This window comes from Stegodyphus dumicola, chromosome 10, assembly GCF_044657685.1.
Source record: "Stegodyphus dumicola isolate Sdum_Otavi_A_Nest chromosome 10, ASM4465768v1".
Taxonomy (NCBI): domain Eukaryota; kingdom Metazoa; phylum Arthropoda; class Arachnida; order Araneae; family Eresidae; genus Stegodyphus; species Stegodyphus dumicola.
The window spans coordinates 133,596,493-133,623,768 of NC_140777.1; the positions used below are offsets into that span (position 1 = coordinate 133,596,493).

General features: G+C 31.1%; 1 protein-coding gene across 1 annotated transcript in view; it reads right to left on the reverse strand.

The window, feature by feature from the left end:
• The window catches only part of D12 (YEATS domain containing 2 homolog D12), a 123,705-nt gene that overhangs the window by 70,806 nt on the left and 25,623 nt on the right, over positions 1 to 27,276 (reverse strand). The window contains exons 7-9 of the mRNA XM_085825561.1: positions 23,818 to 23,973; positions 20,486 to 20,597; positions 14,207 to 14,251 (exon numbers count right to left, since the gene is read on the reverse strand). Of these exons, the coding sequence (XP_085681687.1) occupies positions 14,207 to 14,251; positions 20,486 to 20,597; positions 23,818 to 23,973 (313 nt within the window). The remainder of the gene's footprint in view (positions 1 to 14,206; positions 14,252 to 20,485; positions 20,598 to 23,817; positions 23,974 to 27,276) is intronic.

The window sequence follows — 27,276 nt, forward strand, 5'->3', positions numbered from 1 at the left end:
GGCATTTTTTTCATTTACAGACACATGCATGTTTCGAGAGCATTTGGGTCAATGCCACTTTGGGCTAAAAATATTTAGAAACAGCAAAACAGCATATCATTAGAATTTCCGATACACAGGCTTGCAGGCTGTAGACAAAAATGTTTTATTCCTTACAGTGTTGCCATTGCTCACTTTGAAACTGTTGAGATTTTTAATGAAAAATCCGGTAAAGTTTTACAGAATATGAAATAGACAATAAAAACATAGTCCAGATTCTACATTCGGCCTTCTAAGTGCCCTTGTTCGGGTGGAGGACTATGTGATCCAAAATGTGATGACTCTAGGTAACGTTGTTTTTTCGCAGTGCAAAAAACATACATACGTTCATGTAGATTCTCATTATTCAGTTTCTTTAAATAAATACAGGAGGATAATATTTGGTGGCAACAGTTTGAAAAGTGATTCGACGCAAAATGCTGTTTCGAAACTAATAGCCCTTCTGTACTAACACTCATTTGGATTTTAAAAATTAGGAATTATAAAATTAAAAACATTAAAATAAAATCCAGAAGCTTTCAGATTTTATATTACGCCCAAAGGGACTTTTTCACATTTTGTGTGTTACCTTTATTTATTAAATACTAAGTTCTTTGCAATTAAAGCACATAAATTCCAATTCAACTGCAATATCATAAAATATTTGAAAACAGCATATCTTTAGAATTTCCGATAAACAGTCTCGCACGCTGGAGATAAAAATATTTTATTCATTAGTGTTACCACTGCTCGCTTTGAAACTGAGTTTCCTAATTAAAAATTCGTCAAAGTTTTACAAACTATGAAAGAGATAATAAAACAAATTCAAACTAAAAATTCCAGTTACCAGTGTGCATATTCGAGTGAAGGATTACGTTCTTCTTAATTTGATGACTGTATTTTTAATAATGCAAGACATATATTCATGAAGATTCTTAATGATTTAATTTATTTAAATATACAGGACGATTATATTTGGTGGCAACAATTTAAAAGTTGATTCGCCTGGACCCTCTGAACCTATATCTATTATCTGTAATTATTATATATTATTATGAACCTATTATCTGTTTCTGTACGTATAACTGGGCTCCCACTGTAAAATTTAGAATGATGCTAAAGAAAATTTGAAAGTGCAATTTACTTAAAAAGTTTTCTAATATCGATATTACCTGCTAATTGCATTAAAATTAGCTAACTACAGAGCACAAGAAATATAGTAAGACTAGAATTCTCTTATTGTGAGTGTCGCGTTTAGTACCATATGCGAATAAAAGTTTTGAGTTGGTTTCATCTAGTTGAACCTTGCTAATAGCCGAATGATAAAACACTTGCAGATAGTTTGATTTAGATTCGAACATAGGTGAATGGGATGACTGCATCATTGGTGTTTCGTGCAAAGTCATTTTCCCTCAGAAAGCTTTTCACTATGGCAGCCCTGGTATGTTTGCAATAAATAGATCTCCTATGTTCTGCAATATCCAAATAGTATGAACTATTTTTATTGAAAATGAATAAATTATGCGTTTTGTTTTGAAAAAAAAAAAAAAAAAGTATCTTGTTGAATTTTAGTTTCTTAGAGGAAAGAAGGAATAAAAGATTATATATTTATTTCTAACTGAGCCAGCCAGCCATGAGAACAAAACTTAATTTTGCTTCTTTTAGTTGAAGTAGAAATATATTGTGCTTTCTGGTGAATAAAAAGGGTTTTACACTTCAGTTTTGCCTTAGAATTTCTGTTTTGTATTCTGTTTTACGGAAATTAAAATCTTTAATTTTTTTGTTGCAAACCCTAGATGGGAAAAACATTCTCCACACATGTACGTAATAATATTTAAATATGAGCCTACAGGAAGCAAACCTGTTGCCAAGACTTTCTTAAATATTCAGATAGATTGTGATCATATTATCCCGGGTATTCATTGAAATTAGTTGAATTTCTGTTGCTTACTTCTACTTCAGTGCATGTTTTATATAATTTCTAATATTCACACTTTGATCATGTGTATTCTTGAACACATCAATATTCTTGAGAATAACCTAACTGAAAGAAGATGAATCTAATCATGATCAGATCTACACGATTTTATTTTAAAATTCGTTATCATTTGCATTTTTTTGAGTGCAAACATAATTTTTTTTCTTTTCATATTTCAAAACTTTCACCATTTACACCCTTTAAAAATAACTGCATATTATTATACTGAAAAATGAAATTTAAGAATGTATAGAATTCTGGGAAATCTTAATTCATTATATCGAAAGCCAAATTATAAATATAAATATTTATAAAACTATATGTTTCTGCATTAGGTAACTTCACTGAAAGTAACACTGATAGAAAATGTTTAGTAAAACTATGCATTGCCTCTATTTAACTATAATATTTTGAAAAAATATTTTAAATTTTCCGACTGCACGTACAAAACGTATATTCAATAAAACGCATGAAGAGTGTTGGCCCATCAGCGAACGAGCAATAAAATCTCTGAACACTAATAATTCGGCTGAGAATTCGAGTTTCGGCGAATGAGCTCACTGCGTAGGTGTTTTCTTTGTTTTCCCCATGTGCAACATGTATATGAGACAGTTTCCCTCAGAAATTCCTCCACGAAGACATCCCTACCCTTAGGCAGGTAACGTTCGAGTGCTTTGCCATAGTCAAATTAAATAAAATTAAAAAATAAGTAAGCATCATGAGCATTTGACTAGAGTCTCTGTTTAATTCTTTCTATACATAGAGAAAGAATTAAAGCTTTAGAGATTAATAAAACCATAAGCATCAATCTGTCAAAATCCGATGTCTTTTCTCATTAATGCTCTTATAATTTTTCAAAGCAGGAATTTCTAAGAGCACCTGTTTTTTGCTCTTTGCTTTCCCAAATAAGTAGTGGAATAGTAAAATATACCAATATTTTCTTAGACTTTAAAGAAAACAATATCATTATGGCACAATTAATAAACTCGCTGCTTTCCTTACTCATGGCTATACACAAAAGCGAAAAATTGCATGACAAAAACTTAGACGTCTGTAATTATGATTAGCAAATAAACAAGTTTTTTACTTCATGTTTAGTTAATTAGTTCTGTCATTATATCAAGTAAATTTTGAAATATTACTTATATCCGTAGCATCAAATAAACTTTGGATCAAAAATACCCGAAGTTGCAAATAAAATAAGAAATTTTCTAAGTTAAAAAGATATTTTACTTTATTAAAAAAAAGTAAACTATCTTGGGAACTATCGCAAATCACATTGTTTCAGTGAGAAAATATTCCTTTTATGCTAGCAAGCAATCTTATATAAGAGGTAAATTCAATAACTAAAGTGAAGGGTATTTAGAAACACAAAAATATTTTGATATTACTGCCATATGCACATTGATTTCCATAAAATTTAAATATATATATATATATATATACATATAAACACACACACACACACATGTATACATGCATAAATAAAAATGGAGGTTTATGAACAGGAAAAAAATTAAACATATTTTTTTTTTCTTTTAAAATCTTGATTTTTCAGTTTCCCTCAAAATTTTCATTTAATAACAAAATCCATAGCATAAAGCTAACAGTAACTGTTACAAGGTCAGATCGCTTTCGAAGCATTCTCCTTCTTGAAAACTCCGGAAGGGCAAAGTTCTGACAGTGATTCATACTTTTACAGTCGTCACTAATTAGTTCATCTGGATGATTCTCAGCAGGTGAAGGGAGGGTAAAAAAACTGCTTAACGCTTTTAGTGGCTACATTGACAGAAACCTTCCACGCTTTTTGAAGCAATTTCTTGACAAAGCTGCTGACGCTTTACAAAAGAATACCTTATCTCTTTCAAAACCTCCGGAGTGTTAAAAGATACTGTATATAGTTTTAAATTAGCCTTAAGAGAAAATGATGTGTAGAAACAATTGTAAAAAAAAAAAAAAAAAAAAAAAAAAAAATCTGGTATAACAACAGTTAACAATAAATTCAAATCTTAACATCTAGCAGCAATTTATACAATGCAGCTCAAAATTAACATACATTAAAAAATATAATTTAACCATTTAATAAAAAACATGGATAATTAACAATAACATCTTATCAGAAACCGGAATTCTCTGGCTTGGTTAGCTCTGGATTTGTTACATGTAAAAAACAATAAGATTAATAATTACATCTAGCCTGTGGTTTATAAATGTGTAGAATATTTAATCCTCTGAGCAGCATGGGTTTTTAGATTTATCATGAAAACATGTATTTAAACAGCATTTATTAGCTAAATTTGTATAATTACTTTAGCCTATATTTTCATAAACTTACATTCATTAAGCTGATACATTATTAAAGAAAGTAAGAAAGCAAAATATCTTGAATCATTAGCTAATATGCACAAAGTGACAAAAAAAAAAAAAAAAAAAAAAAAAAAAACTCTCATGATCAGATAAAGGCTATATGCCACTCAGAGGATAAAACCTTAAATTTACAGCAATTTCTTACAACCCCCATACAGAAATCAGAATTATGTTTATGAGTTACTTGCCTAATTCTAAAGATCAGGATTAAGACTATTTAAATTCTAGCAAAGCATCCAAAGGCTATCTGCTTAAGAGAAGAGCTATTATCTTTGTGAAAGACTTTAAGAGAAACTGGCTCATATTCATACTACATATGAGGAAAACTACAAAAACTCCAATGCAGGTAGTCAGCATGCTTCCTGAGAAATGATCTGGGGTCAAATAAGTAGTGATCAATGGTTTTACCATTTGGCCACTGGTGGATATCCTAATGATCAGAGTCATCTCTTTATGTTTACTTTAAGCAATCCAAAATATGCTTTAAAACCATAATTATTGATCAGATTTATAGTTTTCATACCTATTTACATCATTGCTCATATTTAAAATAAATACCAAGGAAAAAATTTCTTTTTCAAAGAGATTTACACCAAAGAGCCATTACATTATGACCAACCTCCATCTATAACAATGGGCTTGCCTAGGAATGAAACCATTATGTGTGGGTGGCTAATTTTGGAGTATATAAAGCAGCTATGCATTGTCTTTTCAAACACAGCATGATTAGTGACATAATGGGAAAAGCAGCTGATTTATCAGACTAAGGTCAAATAAAGGTTAAAATCATTATGGCTCGGCAAATGGAAACATAACAATATAAAAAATGGCTCGTTTAGTGGGCTGTTCATGTGCAGTTGTTGTGAGCACATATCAAAGGTGGTATATGGATGGTGAAACGACAACTCGTTGGCCAGCAGTGTGTTGTCGATGGTGCATTGATTGCAGAGGAAAGCGAAGATGGCTAAGCATTGTTCGCCGTGACAAAAAAGCTACGACAGCCGAAAATCACCACCAGCTACAACAGTGGTGACCCAGACAGTGTTACGCAGCGTATAGGCTTATGTAGCCAGAAGCCGAAGCATGCCCCTGCACTGATGGCACGTCATCGCCAGCTGCATCTGCAATGGGCCAAGAAACATTGGAATTGGACATTAAAAGAATGGAAGAAAGTTGCATGGTCCGCCAAATCCTGTTTTCTGGTCCATCAATGTGATGGACCAGAAATGGATGATGGGCGTTTTGAGGGCTAAAGAGGGTCCTACATGTTATTAACAGGGTGGTCAAAATGTAATGGCCCTTTGGTGTATATGTGTATATCAAATGCTTACATACAGTGTTGTGTTCTTACAATAGTTTTAAAACAAACCATCAGTAGCTTTCATGATTTCAGAAAGTCCTTTCTGATGGTAGATAGCTTCCAGGTTATTTACTGCATCTGACTAAGACTAACAAGCTCACAGTGAATTTAATAATATTGAAATAATTCTTATACTTTAATATAAATGAAAAACTTTAATGAAATTAATACAATTTGAGATGCAGTGTTATTAGGGTATTCCAATGATATATTCTAATCTTAACTTCATGTACTTATTTCATATACATTACAAACATTTCCTTTTGCTGTACTTTAACTACTATAATACTTATAAATACCACACAAGTACCCATCGACATACTCTACTGTTGCAATATTTATTTTACTTTCTTAGAGCAAAAGTATATAGGGCAAGTGTATAGTGTGTTATTTAATGTGCCAGTTAATAATATATAAGCCACATTTCTTTATTAGCCACACCAGAACACTTTTATCAGTTTTATTATAGCAACACAGTTATATTTTTATCTAAAATAAAAGGCAGGGGAAGAAGACAGCAATATTTTTCACAGTATTAAATAGCAGTAGTATTAATAAATAAGATTTTAATTTTAATATATTTTGTATAAAATTATAATACTGTAGATTCTTTTTTACCTTGTAACACCTGCTGTGAACTCAAATAAAATTAGTTAGCTCAAATACAATAAGGTGCAATGTAGGTTCTGTGAGGTGAATTATCACTATCAGAATTTCTAGCTCTAAAACAGACAGACAAAGAAATAAAATAACTTAAAATGTATTCTATTTCACCAACTGTGAGGGGTTAAAATATAGAACAAAAAATTACCAGCCCAGTGGACCGGGCTTCAACACAAGCTTCTTTCACAATTGCTATGCATTTAACAATTTAATCTAACCTTAGCAGGCTTGACCTAGACCGTGACAGAAATTCAAACACCACTTACCAAACTCAAATCTATCCTTACTCTACAATATTCAATTCAAACATGTTGGAGTCACCATAAAACAAAATTTTACATGGGAAGGCAAATGCAACTAGCAGGCCAAAACTCTCACACAATTATTCGTAATTCCTCTAACTTTAGAGTAAAACTGCTTGCCACTCTAAGCTACATAAATTCTGGAATGAGTTACCCTCCTGGCAATATGAGACAGAAAGCAAAGATGTAAATTAAATAGTATTTCGTTAGTAAATCTTAAACATAAATGCCACAAAACAGTCTGGACTTTAACCAGCCAAACTTTCATCATTTTTTTCCCCTCTATAAATCAAACTGTCATTGCCAGTTCAAAGAAAAGGAATAGCAGTCAACATATTATTTCTACTAGAAAAAACAGTATAGTTAAATAAAAGCACCATTAAACAGTTCTTATGACTCAGTGACTGTAATATTTGCACATTACAGCTCACAACCACCATTTTTCATTAGTCCTATTTTTTAATTATGCCAATTTGAAATGATGAACTAATTGGAAGAAAGGGAAAGAAAACGAGCATGTTAACAACAGAAATAAAACTCAAAGTGTTTTATTTCTGCTGTTAACATGAATATACTAAAAATAAACTGCCACAAACTCTAGACAGTTCTGATATGTTACAACTGTTTTAATTTTAGTTAATGTTTTTAGTGTAGCTAAGATGTGTTATGTATTATCTAAAGTGTAAAGCTGTCGCTCATTATACTATGCCAATAAACAAATAATGTCTAAAATATCCTCATTTACTGTCTGAGAAGCTCATCAGATCATGAGCCAGGTAAGAATTTTTATTTTATTTGAACACATTGTCAACTGAATACTTTGTTTTAGAGATAGCCACGAACCATTAAGACTGAATGCCGGAAAAAATGTGAGGAATGATTGGTGGAGAAATTGAAAACTTCAAGATTTCAATAAGTAAATTGTCAAGAAAATGCACCATGAAGAAGCCAAAAAGAACGAGATTATCAATAAAACACCAAGAACACAACATATGAAAAATTATACATTGAATTTCAAAATACAGGATTTTCTTCTGCACTGCCTACATTAGCACTGTCCAACTTATCATAGCCCGCGGGCCATATTTTCTTCACCAAGCATTTCAGGGGCCAAGAAGGTTGATAAATGAAGATCAGTTTATGTTAATTAAAAAAATATTTTATTTATACTAAAAAAGAAACTTTAAAATATTCATAATATATTAATGAGAACATTGTGGCTGTAATTGTTTAGCAACAATATCTTTTATGTCCACATCGATATTTGTTGTGGCAAGGCTAATTATATCTTCAAGAGTGGAATCTTTCAAACTGTTTCTATATTTTGACCTTATATATTTCATATCAAAGTATGCACGCTTCCAGATATATGTACTTCCGAACACTGATACAATTTGAAGTCCAAAATTTCTCAATTTTGGATATTTCTCTTTATCTAAAAATTGGAATATTTCTATTCCAGTTACTCCACAAGATGTAAAAAATGGGTCAGCCTGCAGGTCGCATAATTCTATTTGATATTTAAGATCAACGGAGTTGATATCAATATTAATTGATCACAAAATAAATCAATAGACAGTTTCTTCAAAGATCTCTTTGCAAGATTCAAATTGAAATAAATTATTTTGCTCCAAATTAAACCTTAACAATTTTAACTTGTTTCTAAATCCAGTAACATATTTATAAAGGCAACACACATTTTGATCTTGTCCTTGCAAGGATTTATTCAAAATATTTAAATAATTTGTAAGGTCATTAGGAAAGCAAGTGAATAAATAAAATTTTTATCAACTAAATTTGCCGTGAAATTTTCATCGACGGCAATTTTGGTGAGAAAAAGATGAACTTCTTTTCGAAGTGTAAAGAATCTCCTCAAGTCCTTTCCAGCACTTAACCAACGAACGTTACTACATAAAAGCCAATCTCCATACTCATAGTTTCCAATTCATCCAAAAATGTTTTAAATTTTCAGTGTGTAAGAGAACGATTTCCACCGCAAATTAAATTAGGTAATTATGCAAACCTTGTCCATTACGTCTTTTAGTTGTAGAGATAAACCACATAATGCTTCCTGATGGATAATACAGTGTAACTAACATACAACATGTTATTCCTTCTTTTTGCAAAAGTCCCACGAGCCCAATATTTTTGCCCGTCATAGCTCTAGCATCGTTGGTTACAATAGCAGTGCACTTGCCAAATCCGCCATACTGCTCTACTGAACATTTTAATTGTTTGTAAATATCTTCACCTTTTGTTGTTCTGCGTAATAATTGCAATTTTAAAAGTTCTTCTGAATAATTATACTTTTCATTTACAGTTCTTATAAAGATAAGCATTTGACTTGCATGTCTGTGCTTTCATCCAATGCTACCGAAAAATAGCAGCAACTATTGATTAGGTTTTCTAATTTATCAGTGACATGCATGCTAATCTCGTTTACACATCGGCTTACAGTCTGGTGAGAAAGTGATGTTTGAAATTTTCTTACCATTTCGTTGTCATTAAATGCTTGAGCCATTTTTATGGCACATTCTTTAATGAATTCTCCATCCCAAAATGGCTTCTTTGCGTTTACTATTTTTAAACAAACTTCAAACGATGGAGCTACAGATACTTCTTGAAATTTTGGTTCTTGATTAAAATAAATCGTTTGATGATCCAGCTGCTTTTTCATTTTTTTCAACTAGAGGTATTTTCATGTCTCACGTGTACGAATGATACTTTTTTTATACATAGAAAGATAACGGTGCTTCAAGTTATATTCTTTACACACAGCTATGATTTGTAAACATTCCAAACACTGTGGTTTATCATTCTTGTTCAGAATAAATAAATAATCTATCTCCCAGCAATCTTGAAATTCTCGATTTTTGAGGTACATTTTTCTTTTATTAGTAGCATTAATATTCAATAATTATTTTACTTAATAAATATGAAATTAATTTAATAATATTATAACACAGTCACACCTCAACAAATTCTAGACAAGACTGCTCTCGCACGATTGCATGAATCAACCAAATAGCGCAGGGTAGTGTGCGCATCACGTGTGGCAACCATAAATAAACAACAACCAACCACAAAAATAAAATGTGGCGCCAACATTGAACCAACCATCATCAGATCAACGGATTGCTGCTGTATTCAGCCAGGTTTCGTGAAGTTAGGCAAACCAAATAGTACCTACTTTAAATTCAAATTAGATTTAAATTTTCACATAGTAAACATACTCACGGGCCGTAAAAATAATTTGGCGGGCCGCCAGTTGGAGAGCCCACTACATTAAAAAATCGTATAAATTTGTTTCAAAACAAAAACTGAAATCTAAGACCTATAGAGGCTAGTTAGTCAGGAGTCTATGGTACATTGAAAAGAAACTTAGAACTCAGTTTTGAACTCTTTCTATAACCATGTTTCTGTCTGTCTACAAATAAATTCTGCTTTTTATCCCAAATAGTGGTTATCTGTATACTGCATAACTACCAAACCAGAAATATGAAAACTTGAAAGATTCTTGCATGAAAAGTAGGAATTTTTGGGTGTTTTAACATTGTACAATGAAAAGAACTTCAAATTTATTTACAATCACTTCATAACACATGATTAAAGTAACTGCACTATTTTCATGATTCTGACATAAAATATATTAATATTTCATTAAAGATTCTTTGGCTAACTTCCTTTTAAAATTTTATTCCTTTATATTGAATTATTTCATTTATATTTATATATATCCTTTACAAAGCCTGTGAAGGAAAGCTTTTCTTTATCATGCTTTTAAATACAATGAAAATAACATTGATATAAAATTAAATAAAAATATTCCTTTTTAATTCATTAAACATTAACTGAATATCTTTAAAACACTCTACAGATGTTGACTATTATGATTTATTAGCCAACTGGCAACAAACACATTTTTTCAACGTTGGCCAGTGCTTGTGCATTGTGCTGCACCTGTGCACGTGGAAAAGATGTGCCTAACCAATTTAGTTTATGTTAGTACATATGTGCAATCTGTCATGAGTCACAACATGTTCGATTAATATTATACAGTGAGAACTGGAAACAAAAATACATAGTTGTTATATTTGGTAAAAATAACGTGTGCATAAAGTATGTTTCTAATTTCTATGTTTGTAATTTCTATTTTACATTTTAAAACTAAATTTATTATATAAATTTCTTCTCTCAAAAATTAAGTAAATAAAAAGTTCTTGCTTCTAATAGGATTTTAAATAAAACACAGGGTGTTAAAATAATCCATATTTTCTTTTGCAAAGTTTCGACATAAGTGATGTCTTTATCAAGCTTATAAATGTTACTCGAAATGTTTGAGTTTTCATTATTTTGTGTAAGTAATATGTATATGTAATCCTTAATTTTTTTTAAATATTTTGACTTTGATATTGATTTTGTTATTTTGTGTAAGTAATATGCATATGTAATCCTTAATTTTTTTATATTTTGATTTTGACATTGATTTCATTTTCTGTTATTTTATATAAATTAAATAAACTATTTTTGCCTATTCTAATTTTTTTGATAAAAATTCGAAAACTGGTTAAAACCAGTTTTTTGGAATACAGTACAAAGTCTGTAATCCGGACTCGTCGGGACTTTGGCGATTCCGGATTATAGATAATTAATTTAAATCTAGTAACATGGCATGCAGAAGTTATGCAATTAAAAATATGAAATCATAATTTATAAAATAAAGAACAATTATGATCTAAAGGGTATCAATATTTACAAAAAAAAAAAAAAAAAATTAATATTTATTTGTTTACTTTATTAAACATTTCTTTCAATGTAAGTTATTTAAGATGCTTCCACAAAAAATTCAAAAAAATCCTTTTTCTTGTGTGATATATAGTGGACTTTCCAATGCTATACTTCTCACATAATTTTGAGACAGATAGGCCTTTATCCATTTTTTGCAGCAATTCCACTTTTTGTTTAATGGACATCGAAACATTCTTTCGCTTTGTAGATCCTTTGGCAGCTCCAGAATTGGAAACTCTTTTTGATAATTGAAAGTTCAAGCTTAATTTTTATAAAATTGTTCTAACAGTCTGCAAAAAATAATAAGCCGTATCCAATTAGACGATTAAGAAAAAGCGCAATCTGCAACATTAACTGAAATGCCTTAGATAATTTTAGCCTAGCTTATACCATCCGTTATATATTAAACGCAGATGCACATAAAGTTTGTAGCTTTGAGGTCCGGATTACAAACTTTGTACTATACTGAATTTAAAAACTGGTTTTTCAAAGTCTTCTAAATAAAACTTAAAAAAAAAAATAAAAAAATAATATAAGAGGCTTATGTAAAACTTTGATTTAAGCTCCTAATTTTTTGCCAACTAAAATAAAATAATAATAATAATAAATAAATAAAGAATAAAGGAAAAAAGAGAAAAAAACGGAAGGGAAACTTCATTTTGCTTATTTTTGTTACTTCCTTGTACGAAGTAAAGGAAATAGCCTCAGAACGTTGAAATTTTGTATATAGGACTGCTGTAACATGTAGTTGTGCAACTCCTTTTTTGATTGCAATCAGCCCCACATCAAATGTGTATATACTCTGTTACTCTGTGAGCTCAGTTTTTTTTTTTTTTAAAATATAATTCTTATATGTTGGTTTTTATAATTCTTTATATAATTGTAGACTTTTTGCTTTAAAAATTATTGAACCATGTTGTTCTTATCTTCTGGTTAAGGTTTTTATGCCTTTAGTTGATTTGCATGCAATAATTGTGGAATTATCAACAATTTAACACGTTGACATCGACCTGACCCACCGGTGGATCATACTTGCCTGTTCTGTGAGGCAGCAAGACAAACCGGTGGGTCATGCTTGATTGTTCTGAGGATTGGCATGACCCACCGATGGGTCACACTAGTATATAAAAGTATTTAGCACAAAATTTTATTTTATTTTAATTATTTAACAGTACACATTAACATTTCAACATTATGATCAAACATTCAATACAAAACAAATAACTTAAAATGTAACTTCTAAATTAAATAAAATTATTCATTTGCTCTGTGCAATTTTTTAAAGCAAGCTAAACAAAGTGCCGGCTTGCCCTTACAATTATTACAATATGTTGTTACTTTCTTTGCTCTATTAGTGGCATACTTAGTACCTTTTAGGCTTGCTGAGCATTTATAGCATTCTTTGCATCGCTTTCTTGTCTTCCTCATGGATCCTTCGTATGAATTTACAAAATGGTTTTTCTTGTTTGTTATTATTACTTCTCGAAAGGGATTCATAACATCCATCAACAGATGATCAATAATTTTTCTGTAAATTTTAAAATTTTGATATGTTTAGTTCCCCTTTTTTATGAATGTACCAAGCATTCATGAGAGAAATTCTGGGTATTAGCTGTATAACAATATACCACTTCACTGTTCTCCGTAAAAAACTATAAAGTTATTTGGTCGGATAGATTCACTTCCTTTTTAGCATCATTGTATGCAAAAACAGTGGCCACCCCATTTAACAGATCGTTAATTCAAGCACGGACACACGAAAAGAGCAACGAATATCTGCACTGCCGTCAACAAGTTAAATGTTGTTTAAGTGCAGCTAAGCCTAACTTTTTCACCCCAGCAGCCATATTTGTTTACATTTGAAACTTGGCAGAATAATAAATTCAGTCCCTCCACCTTCAGTGTCTTTTTACAAAGTGGGACCAAAAATAAACTTTCAGTTTTGTGCACTGAAAAATTTGCCTTGTCGCCCGCAGGCTGTACTGCTTGTTTTTGCGTAGAAACTTTAATTTTAATTGTAAAAATTGTTTCTTTAAACTGTATTTGGTGTTTTATATTTTTCTTTCAATTTTTAATAAATATATCTTGATGTTTAATGTATTTTGCCTTGTTGCACACTGAGAACTGAATTGAATGAGAAATACATCTCTAATGAAATTCAAGGAAATAAGTTTAAATGAAATGCAAGAAAAAATGTGTATAATTTAATATTCGGTACAAGGAAGTCATGTGGTATACACATAAGAATTTTTAGATAAATGTTAAGATAAAACAACAAAAGGAAATGATATGAAAAACCATATTGAAACTTTTTAAAAGTTAAATTTTATATAATCTATAGCTCAATTTATTTTCATAAAAAAATAAATAAAATATTCAAAATTCAATCTTTCAAATGAGAATCCCCTCTAGAAATTCAGGATGTCATAAAAAAAGAAACAAAAAATTTAGATCACAATAACCAGCAAACTTTACTGTGTGTTATTTCAGCACACAGTTAATAAAATATGTCCTAATATAAAACTGTTTCAGCACCACAAGAAGATTTCAAATGAGAATATTTATTTAAATCTGATATTTTATTTTCTTCCCCTCCAGAAATTCAGAATGTAATAAAAACAGAAACAAAAAATTTAGATCACAGTAACCAGTAAACTTTATGGTGATCTAAACTTTACTGCGTGTTATTTCTGCACACAGTTAATAAAATATGTCTTAATAAAAACTTACTGTTTCAGCACCAAGAGTTTGTAAGCCAGTAAAAGTTTTATCCAGCTGGGGAAAAAATAAATAAACTTAATAAATAATGTGAAAAAAATAAACCAAGCAATTCATTTTAATACTCTAAATAATAATCAATTTAAAAAAGATTACATTTTATTATTATACAAAAGAGAACATACCACTGTAAATAATGATATTGAGAGTTGAATATTGTTCTGTGAAGATGAACTTAAGTCAGATATCCTTAATCAAGTGTTTTGTATAAAATCTGTACCATTTTAAGTGTACTTTTATAAAATTTAATATTACAAAAAGAATAAAAATTCAAACTGGAAGAAAAACTATTGAAATAGAACACGTAGTGTAAAAACTGTTCAAATGTATGAAACACAAAAATTGTTCAATAGGTAAAAGTAGTGCTTAATAAAAACACCAGTCAGATTCAAGTGTTAAATAAATTCAGGACATATATTTTCATAAACTGTTGTTTAGGTACTTTCCAGCTTAATGAGCTAAAGCAAAGCACATATTCTATTTTATAAAGCACGTAAATTCATCAAGTTTGCTACATTAAAATAAAGAAACTGCAGCTTTCAGATTATACATCTTAATCCCCAGAAGAGTAAACTAATAACATTTTACAAAAATTACACACTTCATAAAAAAAAAAAAAAAAAAAAAAAAAAAAAAAAAAAAAAATTAAACAAAGAATTACATTACAACTAATGTTTTACATTACAGAATTTTTTAAAGAATGCATATCATAAGTCTACAGATGTGTTTATAGATGATGTGTTTACACATTCTTAGAATAATTTTGATAAAAAATTTTATATACATATAATAAGTTTTGAAATAAAAATTTCTGCCAATGGCTTGTTACTAAAAATGAGGGTTAGTTTATATTTTAGGGTGCCCCTTGGATTATGACCAAGTTGTTGTTTCATTTATGGTAACCCGAGTAGTTGAATGTTATGGAAATCCTATTATGACGTGATTGGTTGTGTGATTGCAGTGAATTTGACTGATGGGAAAATATTTGTAAGGGCTTATTTCTGCATTGATGTCACTTAGGAAGTATGCTGCTTATTTTGTGCTGTATGGCTGTATGTAATGAGATTAATCTGAAGTTACTGTATGATTTAGATAAAAAGAGGAAAAAAAAGCATTGACTGGTGTGTAAATGAAGGTTTACTTAGTATTCATTATAAGTCTCCTTTTTGTATGAAGGAAATGCATATGGTCAAGCGTAAAGATAATTCAAATGGTTTTGAATGGGTTTGTCGCATGTAAGGTTCATGCAAGAAATGCTACCGACAGTTCGGGACTATGGAGGATATTTTTTACTGCTATTTTTGTGAATTTATGTGGTGATGGCAGTATGCATATTCTAGTTCAGATAATTTTAGAAAGTTTGGGGATGCTTTTCAGAAATTTTGTGTGCCATAAACTGAAGACACAGGAGTTTCTAAATAAGGTAAGTCAATATTTCCTTTTTGTAGTGCATATATGCGATAACATGTATTATGTTATTTCATGGGGTGATTTAAAATTCAGTTTATTAAGCTTTGATTGGCTACAAATTTTGTTCAGTTTTGGTGATGAGTAAATTTATTTAAACATTATATGACATCATTATTCTCCTGATTTTTTTTAAGTGAAAATATATCAATGTGTACATGGAAAATGTCAAGGGAGTGTGCAATGCCCAGTTTGTGCAAATTTCTGATTTTTTTTCCCAAGCAAAAATAGATCGATGTGTACATGGACACTAAGTTCGTACAATTCTTTGACTTGTTATTTTGGTTTTGTGTAGCTGCTATCTTGAAATCGTGCCTTGCTGGCCAATCACCAAAAATCGTCAGTTTTCATCAAGAGGCACCCTGGAATATATTTTTAGCAAAATGATAAATATCACCAACCAACTAATCACTTTTAAATTTATTCTTCTTTCAAAATGTCCCATGTAAATAAGTGCGGATTAAAGAACATGTTTTTTTGATTTCCAAAGAGAAATGCTCTATCCCATAATCCATCCATTCTATAACTCAAAGTCATTGTGAAAAATATGGTATTAAAATTTCTAAGTGCAAAATAAGGAACATTATTAGTCGGAAAGGAAACACTATCAACCATTACTTCTACATGTAAAGAAGACTCCAAATGAATACCCGAAAAAGGTATATATCGTTTTAAAAATATCCATGTTAAATAGCTGGTATTTTAAAGACTCCGACTTTCTCATACATGTAAACATATGCACATAGGCTACAGCTTATTTATTTTTTTTAATACACTCACTTCCAAAAATAAAGTACGGAGAGAAAAATGCTAATTTCTGGAAGACAATCAGAATTGAAGAGGATGTAATTCGGTGCAGAGGTAGATGGAAGTATTCAAATATGTTAGGTAACAGCCAATCGTGCTTTCATGTCAAGAAATATGCAAAAAAGGGCAGTCTTATAAGAAGCTAGCTTTATGAAAGGTTACAGAAGTTGATTGTAAGTGCTGATAGAAGGTGTTTAAAACTTTCGTACAATTTGTTTTTAAGACTATATGTTTCTATGACTTCCAGAAGATGAATGGAAGATTCTGAGCACTGACGTGCTGTGGATCGCATTGAAGCAGGATAGTGGATCACAGATGTTGCTCTTTTCTTCGGTGTTCATCATTCTGTAATTTCAAGTTTATGGAAACAATTACAGAGAGTTGTCCAAAGGCCTGTAGCCGGTCGCTCACGGGTTACAACCACCACGGAAGATCGATATATTGCTATTGTAGCCAAGCGGAATCGCAGAGCAACTTCCACACGTGTGACATCTATGGTTACAGCGTCCATTGTTAAGGTGATGTCTGCAGCTACTGTATGCCGAAGATTACATATGAGCAGACTATACGCCCGGGTACCTCGAGTTTGTGTTCCTCTATCCCTCCAATCAAGAGGGTCATGATTACAGTGGTGACGGAACATGTCAATTGGAATGTGTCTGACTGGGGTAATGTCATGCTTACTGATGAGTCAAGATTTGCTCTGGAGCCAGGTGACAAGCGTATAAGGATTGGCATGAACAACGAACATGCAATCAGTCCCAAAACATCACCGAACATCATGCAATTGCGACTCGGAAGCATTATGGTGTGGGCAGGGATTTCATTAGGATACCGCACCGACCTGCACATCTTTAAACGGAGTTCTTTGATGGCTGTCCGGTATCAAGATGAAGTCCTAGAACCCATTGTGAGATTGTATGCTGCAGCAGTTGGCCATACTTTTGTTTTAATGGACGATAACGCACATCCCCATAGAGCTGACATTGCCGAACACTACCTGGAGAGTGAAGGGATTGCGCGAATGGCATGGCCAGCATATTTGCTCAACCTTAATCCCATTGAAAATCTTTGGGATGCTCTCTGCCATGTTGTATATTCCCGTTTCCCACCTCCAGCCACTCTGGAGCTGGAAACTGCTCTACAAGAAGAATGGCGATTGCTTAATTCTTTAGCGGTTGACCACCTAATTGAAAGCATGGTCACAAGGTGTAAACTTTGTATACAGATGAGGGGAAATCACATACCCTATTAATGTCCTTTTTTTTTTTTTTCATTTTATGCTGTTTGTTTTCACTTTATACATAATTCTATTTAAGTCTCCAATATGTCATTATCTGATAACTTACAAAAATTTAATATTGTTTTCATTTCTGTATATAATTATTGAGTTTGTTTTATGCATAAATATATATGTTACTTTGCTGCTGAATTTTGTGTCAATCAAAGCAGTATTTGCTTGCATTTTACATCTTCGTGCTTAACTTTTGGAAGTGAGTGTATAACAGAAGTAATAGACGCTACAGAAAAAAAAAAAAAAAAAAAAATGTTGCCATAGCAAATTATTTATATTAATTAGCATTTATTATGAAATGGAAAAACTGGCATTAGTTATTTCTAAGAAACAGCATAGCTTCAGCAAGATCTTCCATATTGGAGGGCCATAGATCTGATTTGATAAACTTCAGAGCTGAGAAGAGTCTTTCCACACTAACTTGAATAGGAGGAAGAGCTGTTAGGGCTACTTCTTTTAATTTTTCAGGATAGATTTTTATAAGTGCTAAAAGAGATGTCTTGCAAGTGCAATCATATTTCTCTATTTCTTCAAAGGCCGTGTAGAAATCTTGTTTGTATTTTTTCATTTGATATCTAAAAGCTTTTGGTTCTTTCTTTTCATTTGCTTTGCCTTAACATTTTTAATATTATCCAAAAATATTTCTCAAAATCCAATTCATCACTGGAAGAGGACGATAAAGATTCAGTTGCAATATCTGCAGTTTGACTGTCCTGATTCGAATTCTCCAATTGTTCTGAGAATAAATTCATTCTTAATGAAAGTTCATAGATGGCTTTCTTTGCCTTTTTAATTTGTTCGTCATCCAAGAAAATTTGGTGTTTCGAATTTACATATATTGAACCCAGCAAGATCTCATTGTCTAGCAAACTACTTTCTCTGTTCTTCATTGAAAAAATGATTCTTTCTGCAATAAACCCTCCACTTCAGAAAAAACAAACATCCCATTCTTGCCTCCTGTCAATTCTTCAGATTGCAGCTTTTTTGTGGCTATATACGGTGTAGAAAGAAGAGTTTCCAATTCTGCAAGATCATTCCACAGTCTTTCTGCTAGTGAAATATTAGGGTTATCTACATCTTCTAAAAAAAGTTCTTAGTTCTAAAATCTCTTTATCATCAAATATGTACTTTCTTATCGCATTGCTTGATCAATAATTGCTCCTTTTCTTGCTAGCTTACTAAGAATGACATCCTTATTGCATTGCTTGATCAATAATTGCTCCTTTTCTTGCTAGCTTACTAAGAATGACATCCTTATTGCATTGCTTGATCAATAATTGCTCCTTTTCTTGCTAGCTTACTAAGAATGATATCAACTTTGGAAATTCTTGCTGCAATTGCTGCTTACCTACATTTAGCAGAGAGATTTATAATTAAATGAAGTAACTAAATGAATCAGTTTAATTACTAATAGCAAATATCACACCCATCTTCCTCCCTTATGTTTATTTATTAATACGTCAATAAAATAGAAAATAACTATTTATTAATATACATAGTCTATAAATAAAAATAATAACTCAGCTTGTCATTAATTTCTTTCAATTCATTTTAATTTCATTTCAAATTCAAACTGTCCAACAAAAACTGGAGTCAGACTGTTTTTAGCGACTCCAGCTCAGACTCCTTTTACTCCAAAATCTGCCCAATTCCGATTCTGAGTCGACAGCCCTGGTACTATTCACCAATTTTGACAAGGCATGCAGCTCAATGCAGAACAATTTGTAGAACCCTGCATGAAAACTATTAGCAAGCAAGAAATAGAAATACATCCTGACCCTTGATGAAGCATAGATTTACCTAAATGACTGCAGAAAAAAGTGTATACTTATTACTGAAAACGAAGAGAAAGAAATGTACAAACCTACTTTTGTCAATGCAAAGAATGTTTCAGTAAGAGGTTTAAGATTGTCTCAGGATTCTTTAACAATGGAAATTAAAAATAAGAGTGAAAACAAATGTTACAATCAACTCTATGTACAATCAAGAAAAAGCTTAGGTCTGATATTTACAGAAGAATTTTAATTTCTTTACCCCAGTGATTTTCAAAGAGCGAAACTTCATCAAGACAAAGCAAAAAGTCATACTTCAAAAAGTACCATGGTATTCCCCCCCAAAATGATGGCTGATATAGGTACTGCACTTATAACTTTTCAATATATTCTTGCAATGAATGTTTTGCCTATGAAATATTGTGCCTTTGATTTCTTGAAAAGAGCATTTTCTAAGCACAAACCCACTATGATTAATGGACTCTGAAAAGTAGTGGAAGACAAATGGAAATCAATACTTCTGGAAATTTTGTGAAAAGCCCTTCTATCATGGAAATCATGATGCAGACTTATAGCCCAGAAAAAATGTTATGAGATTAAACACTACAAAAAATACTCTTCGTATTTTAAACATTAATTAAATGACTCCAAAATCATTCTAAAAATGTGTAAACACTCTATATTGCAGACTCTATATGATAATTTTTAAAACACATAAGAAACATAATTTAACAAAAATAGCATGTAAAATAAATATTGCATGAACACTCCAAAAAAAAAATTAAATGCATGTTCTAAGAAGATGAAAATAAGTAAAATAACAGAATAAACCTAAATCTGCATGCAAAGAAACTGAAATTTAAGATTTTCTCCTTGAAAAGCAACACTTACCTTTAAATTATGAATAATATCTACAGGTTTATTTCGTGGATCGTGGAAATGTAACTGCACACGGACAGGAAATTCTCCCCAACCATATTTCTTTAAATGAAATGGAGGGTTGCTACATAACAAAAATAAGAGCATATTTTATAAATAAATGTGAGCACTATACTGACACACATATTTTGTTTACAAAACAAACATTTATGATGCTTATATCAGCTATAGCAAATATCACACCCATCCTCCTCCCTTATATTTATTTATTAATACGTCAATAAAATAGAAAATAACTATTTATTAATATACATATATATCAGATATTTATTAATGTACATATATATCAGAATACATATCAGATCTATTTATTTTTAACAATTTTTACATTTTAAACATTTAGAGATATTATACAGGCTAAATGCGATAAAAGTCCTTTTGCAAACAATCATTGTATGCATATATACATACGCACACTCATCAATACACGAAAAGGCAAAACTAAAAGTCCCCCCCCCAAAGCTGCCTTGTGTTTCACTACACAAAATTATCTATTTATTTTCTTAACTTCTCTATATTTGAAATGCATATAAACATAAGGCCTTTCTAATCTCTCAGGCATGCTAAATATAAATAGCCAGAGATGGAAATAATCCTCCAGACATAGTAGTATACATTAATATAATCAGAATTCATTATGTTCATCAAAATATGTCCTGCCACAAAATATACATTTTAGATATTTCTTGAAAATATAAATGATAATTGATATTTCCATTTACACAAATTAGAAACTATATATGGAATGCTATTTTAAATTATTCAAAGTTTCTAATGACAGACAGGAAAAATTGTCTATACATGTGCTCAACTCAAATCTATACATGTGCAGAAAACACAAAAAATACAGCAAGGTAAGATTTTGCCAAGCTTTTACAGTTTTAAATCATTTAAAACAAAAGGCGATTTTAATAATCTTAGAAGCCAAGGAATTCTAATTTCATTTTATAAAATACCTAGATACTTGGGAAATACTGACAAATGATCATAATTAACCTTACATAGTTATAACTGCTAATGCTTAGAAAATAATTTTTTCATTACTACATATGATTAACATTTCTACATGGAATTACATAATTATATATATTTCACAAAGCATACCCACAGATACAAAATGCAGAAAAAATATGAAACACAGAATTACTATTTAGCATAAGGATAATAATATTACCAACACTGTATGCTTAGCCAACTATGCAAATCCCTCAATTATTTTGCGGCCATATATTTTAAAAAAGCACTATTATACATAATAAAGTTTGACTAGTAGACATAAAAAAGGAACAGCTATTTATTTTTTCAGATCTATCCCCCTCCCGAAATCACATCTCACACTGCAGAATATGCAAATGAATTTACAAGCAGTTACAGTGCACTTTAGCAAACAGTACTGCATTCACCAAGTTGAGCAGATTCAGTGTGAGAAAATACCGACAGAGAACTCCTGACACCTTTGGTATGTAAACTGACAGCAAAAGTCAAATTCTTGTAGTTCATAGTTTGATGAGAGTTAATATAGCAAATTAATCCCTTGAGAGTAGAGAGCTTGAAAAGATATTTAGCTATATACAGGTGGAGTTTAATAAGCCTTTACATAAGTAATGTTACTTGTAAGCCTCAAAATTTGTTAGTTGTGATTATTCTAGTAAATTTCATACTTAGTATTTTAATTTATATATCCGGAAGATTATCAATAAACATTTTACTTATTGTTCACTTACTTGGAAATTCATTTTAAGTTAAATTTTGGTGAAAATAATTTGGCCACAACAGTTGAAGAGTAACAGCAATTAAATAGAAATAGAATTAAAAGGTAAGAACTTAACCTATATAAATAACTAATAAAAAAAGTGACTGATAATGGTAGTTTTCTATTAATGGGATGTCAGTCGCTTAGCAAAATGCTAAATGTGGTAACCTGCTTATATCATGTCATGAACAGCTGTGCAATAATGACAGTGTGTATAAATAGAAAGAATGAACATTAATCCAGGAATTATTTCTCCACGATTTTCAATTCCTAATGAAGATAAATGGGCAGCTGTTGGATACGAACACCTAAAAATTAACCACAAGTTTAATGTTATTGATCCTGATATGGATGCCATGTGCAAAATGCCACAATAAACATCATCAGAATAATGCACTGGCTGCCAACATCTACATTCTTACCTCAATGAATTCAACTAGGGGCAATTGCATGAAAAACATAAATTTTTTTGGCATTGTTAAATGACATTGGTAGCTTTATACCTCCTGAGTAATCTGAAGTAATGCTGGCAAAATCTTTTGTATTCATTTATTTATTTATTCTGGATTTAATAAAATACTCACTCTTTTCATGTATTGTTAGGGTTGTCACCATCTTGTTGGATTTCACATTAAATTGTAAAGTATATTTTAATTTTATAACTGTTATTTTTAATTTGTGTTTTCCTATCTTGCTTCATTTTAACTTACAATTCCCTACCCAAATGAGATTTTAGAACTGTGCTGAATGCAAATGAGGAAGAAATAGTACTAAAGAAGTTCAACTTACTTTGAGAGAAGGAGAGCTAGGAATTCTAAGTAGCATGCATTTGCCTTTGGGCTAAGTTTCTCTAAATGCTGTTAATATGCTTGGCCGTACATTACAGGCCAACTACGTTAGAATTGTATTAGCTTTAGTTAAATCTCTTAGTTAGATATATTTAGTTCTTATTTTTTAATTTAAGCCCAAGTGGAGGCTTTGTTGTAAGCCTGTTCATCTTATTTTGAGTGAAATAAAGAGTAATTAACCCTTTTTGAGTTTACAATTTCTGTTCTTTGAACGAAGCGATAATTCACTTAACAGTTCACTAGGTTCCTCAACATTTAATTTAGCAGAATAAAAGTGAGGAACTCTACAAAATGTTTGGCATTAAGTGTTGTCTTGTTAGCAGAAAAGTAGCCCAATATTTTTGCTTCAAATATAGTTTCTGATTGAACAACTAGTTGTATAGGGTTGAAGTGATTATATTTCTTGGCATGAAATAAACATAAATTATGAACTTCTCATAAATTTTTTGAAAGGTGCTTATCTGCCAGGCATACAACCTTTCATGTATGTTGCTCGAATAAATTATAAACTAAATAATAAAGCCAAAAGACTCCTACAGATTTTTAAAATGGCAAATTGCACTTTCAGAATGTTTTTGTTGATGAAGGCTTTCACAATATGCATATGACACAATATTTAAAATAGAAGACATATACATTTATTACAAATATATGCAGACTAAATTAGTTTTACTTCTACATACCTTATTTCAATAACATCAGTTGGCCGATAGCTTGGATGCAAAAGAAATCTAACTTTTTTTACAAAACTTTCTATATTAGGACTGTCTTTATCACCTCTTACATAAACCATCCATCTATGAGTTGACTGATCTTCTCGCTTCCAGATAGGAATAAAGCTAAAAAATATTCCACAATTTATTCTTGATACAAGTAATAACAATAAGAGATAATGCTATATTATTTTTAAAAGAAGTTTATTTATTCAAATAAATTTTTGTATTTTATAAGCAGTCAAACAATATATTTTTAGCAAATACCCAAAATGAAATTGAATTTGGCAAAGATAGGTTATAATTGACAAAGTAAGGTCTCTTTGTAAAACATTAAATAAATATACATAATTAGGATCTAAGGATTTGTTTGGGACAAGTTTTCTTCGGAATAAGAAACTGTAATTATCAACTCTCACTAACTTGGATCACCAGAAATTAGAACCCAGAATACCTTGTAGGATAAATATCATAAAACCTGTCTCTAAATTTATATTATGAAAAGTTTCTTTGAACACGGCCACACATCATTACAATAAAGTGTGCTAAGCTTCTTCTACTGTGGATGTATTCCCTAGTGCTAGATATGCAAAGACACAAGACAATACCATCTAACTTCTTGGAAGAATAATGGCATCTCCATCTCCTGTCAATGCATGTACAGTGCATAGCTGCTGCAAATACACTAAATCAAGAGTTTCTCAAAATTTGGCAACCATTTTAGAGAAACTGTTTATCACAATCGTTTTAATAAAAATGATGCCTAACAGTTATCTAACATAAACATTTTTAAGAGTTACTACATAATCTCTTAGCAAAAATATTATTGAACATCATATACACTCAAGTTGCTGAAAATCTATTTTGTAATAAATGAAAAAAAAATGGAAAGAAGAGCTATACACTTCATTATTATTTTAGCACAGGTCTTGACTTATTGTGTGCAACTTATTAACTATACTGTACTTGTGTAATACCATTCAAATATGATGCAGAAGAATGAAACAATTGAAAAGTGTAATGGTTATGTACTTCTATGGGAAGTCATTATTTCATTATTCAAATCCCCTTCTGATAGAATGAATCTTGCTGCCCATTCTATCTCCTCTTCAAAGATATTTGCTCTGGGAGAGTATCCATTCTTAAACTGTTATGTTGACACTAGGAAATAATTCAGACGACAACTGGATTATAACAGGAATATCATAGCATGTTCCGGTTGCCAATATGTACTTGTGTAATACCATTCAAATATGATGCAGAAGAATGAAACAATTGAAAAAGTGTAATGGTTATGTATTGGATTGGCAACTAAGTAATTGCGGATTTTTTTAAGAAAATCAAAGACAATTTTTTCATGGAACTAAATAACTTTATTCTGTAATGTATTGCCCATTTGATCAATGACCTTTTGCCATCTTTCAGGCAGCATCATAATCCCACGTTCCTAAAACTTCTGGTTTTTATTAGCAAAAAACTGAATCAGGTACGATTTGACATCATCATCATTATTGACATTTTTACCATTCAAGGAGTTTTGTAAAGATTGAAAAAAAAAAAAAAAAAAAAAAAAAATCAGATGGTGCAAGGTCAGGACTATATGGTGGATGTGGCAAAACATCCCAACCGAGCTCCAATAATTTTTGCTGAGTGACCAAAGATATGTGTAGCCTTGCATTGTCATGATGGAATACAACACCTTTTCGATTTGTCAATTCGGACCACTTTTCTTCAACTGCATTGTTTAATTTCATTAGTTGTTCAATCTAGACATCAGAATTGATCGTTCGGTTGGGTGGTAAGAGTTCAAAGTAGACAATTCCTTTGTAATCCCACCAAACTGATAACAAAACCTTCTTTTGATGAATATCAGCTTTTGATGTTGTTTGAGTTGGTTCACCTGGCTTGCTCCATGATCTTTTCCGCTTGATATTGTTGTAAACAACCCATTTTTCATCGCCAGTTATCAGTCGTTTTAAAAATGGATCATTTTCATTACGTTTCTTTAGCAAATCGCAGCTGTTAATGCGTTGCGTTAAATGCGTTTCTTTCAGTTCATGAGGAACCCATGTATCGAGTTTTTGAACATAGCCAAGTTGTTTTAAGTGATTTTCAATGCATGTATGTGATACATGAAGCTTCTTTGCAATCTCACGTGTGGTACCGTGATGATCCGAATCGATTATTGCTTTGATTAGGTCGTTATCAACTTCAACTGGACAACCAGAGCGTTTTTCATCTTTGAGCGAAAAATCACCAGAACGAAATTTGGCAAACCAATTTTGACACTGCCGTTCTTTTAAGGCTTCGTCACCATAAACAGCACATAACTTTTTATGAGCTTGCGATGCGTTTTTTCCTTTGCAGAAATAAAAAAGCAAAATATGACGAAAATGTTCCTTTTGATTTTCCATTTTTCCACGAACGCCAAACAAAAACTATGCAACCGATCAAAAAACGTTTTTTACTGATTGACAGCTGAATTGCCAAATAACAAAATGTGTTTTACATTTCTACTACGTCTGCAACCCTAAAAATTCAACTGAAGGCATCTATGAGTGAAATCCGCAATTACTTAGTTGCCAACCCAATACTTGCATGGGAAGTCATTATTCAAAGTAATCCCCTAGTGATAGAATGAATCTTGCTGCCCATTCTATCTCCTCTTCAAAGAAGATATTTGTTCTGGGAGGGTATCCATTCTTGAACTGTTGTGTTGACACTGGGAAATAATTAAGACGATAACTGGATTATAACAGGAATATCATAGCATGTTCCAGCTGCCAATATGTGATAGATATTGTTCGCCTCATAGTCTGCAAAGCATTAAACTTCAGAAACTTGACATTTCTTCTATGATTAAAAATTTTAAGATGATCCATTGTTTTATGGACTAAGACACTTTCTGCATACTCATTACTCTCACAGACATTACATCTGACTGCCCTAAACAAGATTTTATTACTTTGCAGGTAACTTACAATGGTCAAAATATCTAAGGTCATTGAACTGCAGGAATTGTTAAATTTAAATAATTTTAGTAATCTGTATTATACAGTGTTTGCCATTAAAGCAGCTATAGCAGGAATGAAAGCAAATAGCAAAATCTTATTTATTGTGCGTAAATAATGGTGCTTAAATTTGCAGGTGGTTTGGACTATACATTGTGTAGAATTCAGTACACACAGCTGCTACTTCTGACAGCAACAATAGCTGTAATCCAGCTGAAATCAAGTCAAACTAAGCCTGAATGATAGATATAAATACTATTATATTAGGAACAATTTTGATTACTTTGTTCAGTTTTCCAACAAATCACTGATAAATTCAACAAGTTTACTTTTTACACTTTTATGTTTCGTCTCTAAGATACTTTTCAATTTTGCAGGTTCCATATGCTAATTTGGAAGCTATTTATAAAATGCTATG